Here is a 7,278-nt window from a genome sequence, read left to right as displayed (position 1 = left end):
TCTGGGTCACTCAGGGGTCACTCAGGGTCACTCAAGGTCACTCAGGGGTCACTCGGGGTCACTCAGGGGTCACTCGGCCACCTGGACGCCGCCGCAGTTCTCTTTGCTCTCCGAGGTGATGGCCAGGTACTCCGACCTGGGGGGGGGAGGGGACAAATTCGGGGGGGGGGAGGGGCCCCAAAATCTGGGGGAACCCCAAAATCCAAAAAATTCCACCCCAAAAATGCCCTGAAACCAAAAAAAACCCAAAAAATCCACCCGAAAAATACCCCCCAAAAATCCCAAAATTTCCTCCTCAAAATTCCAAAAATTCCACCCCAAAACGCCCCGAAACAAAAAAAAAAAAATTCCACCCGAAAATCCCCCCCAAAAATGCCCCAAAATTCCGCCCCAAAAGTCCCGAAATTTCCTCCTCAGAATTCCAAAAATTCCACCCCAAAACAACAAAAAAATCCACACAAAAATCCGCCCCAAAAACGCCCCAAATTCCACCGCAAACCCCTCCAAAATTAAACCACGCCCCCTTGAGACCACACCCACCCCAAACCACGCCCCAACGCTTTAAGCCACGCCCCCTCCCTCCGCCTTAACCCCCTAATTTCCGCATTTTTCGCCCTTTTTCCGCCCGGTTTTTTTGCATTTTTGCCCCGAAATTTCGCTTGGTGGTTAAGCCCCGCCTCCCTCCGGCCACGCCCATGGAGGCCCCGCCCACTCACGCGCTGTCGGGGGGCGGGGACGCGGCCGCCACCTTGCGGTAGCAGTAGAGCATCTCGGCGGCGAGCCAGAGCGTCAGCACCACGATCAGCACGTACATGAGGATCTCGGACACGATGGACGCCAGGTCCCGCCGCGCTGGGAGGAGGAGAAAAAATCACCAAATCCTCAGAAATGTCCCCAAAAAAAAATCCCCGGAAAAAAATTCCCAAAAAAATCCCTGAAAAAATCTGGGAAAAATCAGCGATTTGAGGGCGGAGTTATGTGGGGGGGGGGGTTGGGTGAAGCCACACCCACCCTGAGGGGATTGGTTGGTCACCTGGACATGCCCCTCCCCCTTCCCCAAAAATTCCCAAAATCTCAAAAGAAATTCCCCAAAAAAATCCCCAAAAATTTCCTTTAAAATCAGCAATTTTAGGGCAGAGTTATGGCGGGTTTGGGTGAAGCCACGCCCACTTCAGGCCACGCCCACCCTGAGGGGATTGGTTGGTTACCTGGACACACCCCTCCCACAAAAAATTCCCAAAATCCAAAAAAAAATCCTAAAAAAATTCCTTTTAAAATCCCCCCAAAATTTGCAATTTCAAGGCGGAGTTACGGCAGGACTGGATGAAGCCACGCCCATTTTCTTTTAGGCCACGCAAATTTTAGGCCACGCCCACCCTGAGAATTTTGGGATGGGGGAGGGGAGGCGGTCTGGGGCTGCCCCTCCCAAAAATTCCCGAAATTCCGGAAAAAATCCGGGAAAATTCCACAATTTTGGGGCCGGATTTGTCCATTTTGGGCTAAGCCACGCCCCTTTTAGCCTTAACCACGCCCACTTTCTGACTTATATGGGCATGGAGCCTTCCCAGTGCTGCCAGTTTGATCCCAGTGCATCCCAGTTTGATCTCAGTTTGATCCCAGTGCTCCCAGTTTGATCCCAGCCCCTTTCCCAGTGTGATCCCAGTGCTCCCAGTTTGATCCCAGTGGAATCCCAGTGCTCCCAGTTTGATCCCAGTCCATCCCAGTTTGATCCCAGCCCTCTCCCAGTGCTCCCAGTTTGATCCCAGTCCATCCCAGTCCCTCTCAATGAACTCCCAGCATCTCCCCAGCTCCACCTGGTGGTGGCTTTGGGAACTGCAGCGTCCTCCCAGCAACTCCCAGTAATTCCCAGTCCGTCCCAGTTCCCTCCCAGTGCCTCCCAGTCCATCCCAGTCCTTCCCAGTCCATCCCAGTCCCTCCCAGTCCATCCCAGTCCATCCCAGTCCATCCCACTTCCCCTTTAATCCCTCCTAACTCCCCTTTAGTCCCCTCCAACTCCATCCCAGTCCCTCCCAGTAACTCCCAATCCCCTCCCAGTTTATCCCAGTTTATCCCAGTGCCTCCCAGCACCTTTCTCCACCACGGCCAGCCGCAGGGTCTCGTTCCAGGCCGTAGGTGCAGCCCAATCCCCTCCCAGTTCATCCCAGTAACTCCCAGTCCCCTCCCAGTCTCTCTCAATGAACTCTCAGCGTCTCCCAACTCCCCCTGGTGGCGCCTTTGGGAACTGCAGCGTCCTCCCAGCAACTCCCAGTCCATCCGTCTCTCCCAGTAATTCCCAGTACATCCAAGTCCACTTCCAGTCCCTCCCAGTCCATCCCAGTCCCTCCCAGTCCCTCCCAATTAACTCTCCGTCTCTCACCAGCTCCGCCTGGTGGCAGTTTTGGGAACTGCAGTGTCCTCCCAGTAACTCTCACTAATTCCCAGTCTCTCCCAGTAATTCCCAGTTCATCCCAATCCCATCCCAATCCCTCCCAGTCCATCCCAATCCCATCCCAATCCCTCCCAGTCCATCCCAATCCCTCTCAGTCCATCCCAGTCCCTCCCAGTCCGTCCCAGTTCCCCTTTAACCCCTCCTACCTCCGTTTTACTTCCCTCCAACTCCATCCCAGTCCCTCCAGCTCCATTCCAGTCCTTCCCAATCCCTTCCCAACCAACTCCCAGTTTATCCCAGTTCATCCCAGTGCCTCCCAGCACCTTTCTCCACCACGGCCAGCCGCAGGGTCTGGTTCCTGGCCAGGCTGTAGGTGTAGCCCTCGAAGGTCAGGTTGCGTTTCAGGCGGCACACGTACTGCCCGGCGTGGGCGTGCCTCACCTCCGCCAGCCACACCGACAGGTCCTGCAGGTCCCGCGTGCCCCGGGAGCCGTTCCAGGCTATCAGCCCCAAAAACGGCCCAGGAGCCACCCACTCGCCCTCCTCGGGGCTGTAGTGCAGGATCTGCACCGGTAAAAACCAGTAAGAACCAGTAAGAACCAGTAAGGGTTAATGGGAAGGGATTGGACATGGGGTTGGCTCAGTGGCGCCGTCTGGTGGTTGAGTTTGGTATTGCAATTGTGCCTAACTGTGGTGCAAGTAGTTCCCAGTGGCTCCCAGTTTAGCCCAGTGCCTCCCAGTATGGCTCAGGGGTTCTCTAGGGTCTTCCCAGTGCCTCCCAGTAGCTCCCAGTTCCTCCCAGTATATCCCAAGTGTCTCCCTAGTAGGTTCCAGTAGGTCCCAATCCCCTCCCAGTATATCCCAGTCCCTCCCAGTTCATCCCAGTCCCTCCCAATTCATCCCAGTTCATCCCAGTCCCTCCCAGTTCATCCCAATTCCCTCCCAGCATATCCCAGTCCCTCCCAGTTCCCCTCAATGAACTCCCAGTGTTTCCCCAACTCCCCCTGGTGGCGTCTTTGGGAACTGCAGCGTCCTCCCAGTAACTCCCAGTCCCTCCCAGTTTCTCCCAGTCCCTCCCAATTTCCTCCCAGTTTGTCCCAATCCCCTCCCAGTCCACCCCAAGTCCCTCCCAGTTCATCCCAGTCCCCTCCAATTCCCTCCCAGTCCCTCTCAATGAACTCCCAGCTCCCCCTGGCGGCCACTTTGGGAACTGCAGTGTCCTCCCAGCAACTCCCAGTTTGTCCCAATCCCTTCCCAGTCCCTCCCAGTTAGTCCCAGTTTCCTCCCAGTTTGTCCCAATCCTCTCCCAGCCCACCCCAAGTCCCTCCCAGTTCATCCCAGTCCCTCTCAATGAACTCGCAGCTCCCCCTCGTGGCAGCTCTGGGAATTGCAGTGTCCTCCCAGTAACTCCCAGTCCCTCCCAGTTCATCCCAGTCCCCCTCAATCCCCTCCCAATTTATCCCAGTCCCCTCCCAGTTCCACTCAATGAACTCTCCGTGTCTCCCCAGCTCCCCCTGGTGGCGGCTTTGGGAACTGCAGCGTCCTCCCAGTAACTCCCAGTTCATCCCAGTTTGTCCCAATCCCCTCCCAGTCCCTCCCAGGCTCCCAGTTCATCCCAGTCCACCCCAGTTCCCTCCCAGTCCCTCTCAATGAACTGGCAGCTCCCCCTGGTGGCGGCTTTGGGGAATGCAGCGTCCTCCCAGCAACTCCCAGTTCATCCCAGTTTGTCCCAATCGCCTCCCAGTCGCTCCCAGTTCATCCCAGTCCCCTCCCCCTCCCAGTTCCTCTCAATGAACTCTTGGTGTCTCCCCAGCTCCCCCTGGTGGCCGCTTTGGGAACTGCAGCGTCCTCCCAGTAACTCCCAGTTCATCCCAGTTTGTCCCAGTCCCCTCCCAGTCCCTCCCAGTCGCTCCCAGTTCATCCCAGTGCCTCCCAGTTTGTCCCAATCCCCTCCCAGTCCCTCCCAGTCCATCCCGGTCCCCTCCAATCCCCTCCCAATTTATCCCAGTTCCCTCTCAATGAACTCTCCGTGTCTCCCCAGCTCCCCCTGGTGGCCGCTTTGGGAACTGCAGCGTCCTCCCAGTAACTCCCAGTTCATCCCAGTGCCTCCCAGTTTGTCCCAATCCCCTCCCAGTCGCTCCCGGTTTGTCCCAGTGACCTTCTCGAACTGGGGGGCGCCCTCGGGCCGGAAGAACCACTCGCTCTCGGCCTCGGCCGGGGTCTCGCTGCGGCGCTTGCAGGCGATGCAGAGCAGCCGGAACGGCGCCCCCAGCACGGCCTCGGTGCCCGAGGCCACCTCCACGCAGCCCCCCAGGGCCCCCGAAACTGTGGGCAGAGAATTCCCCAGTTTTCCCCCCCAAAAAAAAAAAAGTTCCCACAAAATTCGGTTGAAATTTGACCGAAAAATCGGGTCAAAAAACCCTTTAAAACCCACTCCAAAACCATTACAATTGACCTAAAATGGACCCAAAATCCAGATCCAAAATCCCAAAAATGGAGAGGGGGAGAAGGGGGTGGGGGGGCCAGGAAGGAATTCCCAAATTTTCCCAAAATTCCCAGAAATTTTCATTGAAATTTGACAGATATTTGGTCCAAAAACCTTAAAAATCCGCCCCAAAATCGGTAACACTGACCCAAAATGGACCCAAAATCCACCCCCAGGACCCCAAAATTATGGAGAGCGGGGGTCAGGGAGGAATTCCCAAATTTTCCCCAAATTCCCAAAAAAATCCTGTGAAATTTCCTTAAAATTTGGTCCAAAAATACACCCAAAAATTTGGGGACATTTTTGGGGTCCCGGGTGACATTTGGGGGTCGCAGGTGACATTTTGGGGGGGACAATCTGGGGACATTTTGGGGGGTCCCAAGTGACATTTGGGGACATTTTGGGGCTCCCAGGTGACATTTTGGGGCTCCCAGGTGACACTTTGGGGACATTTGGGGACACTTTGGGGACATTTGGGGACATTTTGGGGTCCCGGGTGACATTTTGGGGCTCCCAGGTGACATTTTGGGCACATCTGGGGACACTTTGGGGACACTTTGGGGACATTTTGGGGTCCCGGTGACATTCGGGGGGTCCCGAACTCACCCTCGAGGAGCCCGAGGAGCAGCGGCAGCAACATGGCGGCCCTTCGGCAATTTCCGGACACCTTCGGCTCTTTCCGACCCCCTTCGTCCTCGGTTCGGCTCTTTCCGACCCTCCCCGCTCTCCCTTCGTCCGCCGCTTCCGGCCCGCTTCGCTTACTTCCGGCCCAGTTCGGTTCTTTCCGTCCCACTTCGCTTCTTTCCGGCCCGGTTCGGTTCTTTCCGTACAGCTCCGTCCGCACTTCGCTTATCCCGCGCCCTCTTCGGCTCTTTCCGGACAACTTCGCCTCTTTCCGCCCCGGTTCTGATTTCTGCGGCCTAGCTCGGCCCACTTGAGCCCAGTTCGGGCCCAGTTCAGCGCCTCCGGTCCCCCTCAGCCCCCTGCCCGGCCCATGGGCCCTCCCCCCGCCGCAGGAGGAGGATGAGGAGGAGGAGGATGAGGAGGCAGAGCCCGGGACGGGTCGGAGGAGCCGCTTCAAGGCATGGCCGGACCCTCCGGCGGGTCCGGTTCGGCTCCGCTTCGGCTTTTTTCGCTCCCCGGCCTTCGGCTCTTTCCGCCTCCCGGTTCGCCGGCCTTCGGCTCCGCTTCGGCTCTTTCCGGCTCTTTCCGGCTCCGCTCGGTCCCGGCGCACTGCGGCGCCCGCGGGGGAAGGGGGCGGAACCGAGGGATTGACGTCATCGCAGTGGGCGTGGCTCTAGGCCCCGCCCCCGCGATGTCCCCGAACGTGTCGCGATGTCCCCAAGGCCACCCCGAGGTGTCCCCGAGGGTGGCGCCGTGTCCTGGGGGCCTCAAGGAGCGCCCCGGTGTCCCCGAGGTGTCCCCGAGGTGTCCCCAAAATGTCCCAGTGTCTCCAAAGCGTCCCCATGTCCCCAGGAATGTCCCCGGGTCCCCAGGGGGTCCCCAGGTCCTTCTCAGTGTCCCCAAGGGTGTCCCCAGCCATGCCCCTGTGTCCCCAAGGCCATCCCAGTGACCCCAGGGGTGTCCCCAATGTCCCCAAGTCCCTCCTGGTGTCCCCAGGTCCCTCCCAGTGTCCCCACGGTTGTCCCCAGCCGTGTCCCAGTGTCCCCAAGGGTGTCCCCAACTCCATCCCAGTGTCCCCAAAGTGTCCCCAGGTCCCTCCCAGTGTCCCTAAGGGTGTCCCCAGCCAAGTCCCTGTGTCCCCAAGGCCATCCCAGTGTCCCCAGTGATGCCCCCAAGTCACTCCCAGTGTCCCCAAGGTTGTCCCAGTGTCCCCAGGGGTGTCCCCAGCCATGTCCCCATGAGTGTCCCGAAGTCCCCAGGGATGTCCCCAGGTCCCTCCTGGTGTCCCCAGCTCCATCCCAGTGTCCCCAAGGTTGTCCCCAGGTCCCTCCTGGTGTCCCCAGCTCCATCCCAGTGTCCCCAAAGTGTCCCCAAGTCCCCCCCAGTGATGTTCCCATGTCCCCAGGAATGTCCCCAACTCCATGCCAATGTCCCCAAGGGAGTCCCCATGTCCCCAAGTCCCTCCCACTGTCCCCAGCCATGTCCCCAAGTCCCTAGGGCTGTCCCCAGCCATGTCCCCGTGTCCCTAGGGGTGTCCCCAAGTCCCTCCCAGTGTCCCCAAGGGCATCCCAGTGCCACACCGGTGTCCCCAAGCCATCCCAGTGTCCCCAAGGGTGTCCCCAGCCATGTCCCAGAGTGTCCCCAGGTCCCTCCCGGTGTCCCCAAGGGTCTCCCCCGGTGTCCCCAATTCCCTGTGTCCCCAGGGGTGTCCCCAACTCCATCCCGGTGTCCCCAAAGTGTCCCCAGGTCCCCCCCGGTGTCCCCAAAAAGGCTCCAAGGC

General features: G+C 58.8%; 1 protein-coding gene across 1 annotated transcript; it reads right to left on the bottom strand.

The window, feature by feature from the left end:
• SCN1B (sodium voltage-gated channel beta subunit 1) lies at positions 1-6,102 on the bottom strand. Its single transcript, XM_030970556.1, has 5 exons — positions 5,481-6,102; positions 4,548-4,714; positions 2,713-2,953; positions 717-852; positions 1-136 (listed from the first exon to the last, which is right to left on the bottom strand). Exons 1-5 carry the CDS (start codon positions 5,512-5,514, stop codon positions 70-72), a joined length of 645 nt encoding a protein of 214 aa, XP_030826416.1. The 5' UTR covers positions 5,515-6,102; the 3' UTR covers positions 1-69.
• Positions 6,103-7,278: the final 1,176 nt, after the last annotated feature.

This window comes from Camarhynchus parvulus, unplaced genomic scaffold (assembly GCF_901933205.1).
Source record: "Camarhynchus parvulus unplaced genomic scaffold, STF_HiC, whole genome shotgun sequence".
Classification (NCBI taxonomy): domain Eukaryota; kingdom Metazoa; phylum Chordata; class Aves; order Passeriformes; family Thraupidae; genus Camarhynchus; species Camarhynchus parvulus.
This window is presented reverse-complemented; position numbering and strand designations above follow the sequence as displayed.

Coding starts and splice junctions, on each gene's coding strand:
- SCN1B (XM_030970556.1), bottom strand. CDS start 5,514: ATGTTGCTGCCGCTGCTCCTCGGGCTCCTCGAGG. Junction 2,954..4,547: donor GCGCCCCCCAGTTCGAGAAG/GTCACTGGGACA, acceptor TTACCGGTGCAG/ATCCTGCACTACAGCCCCGA. Junction 853..2,712: donor GCTGGCCGTGGTGGAGAAAG/GTGCTGGGAGGC, acceptor TCCTCCTCCCAG/CGCGGCGGGACCTGGCGTCC.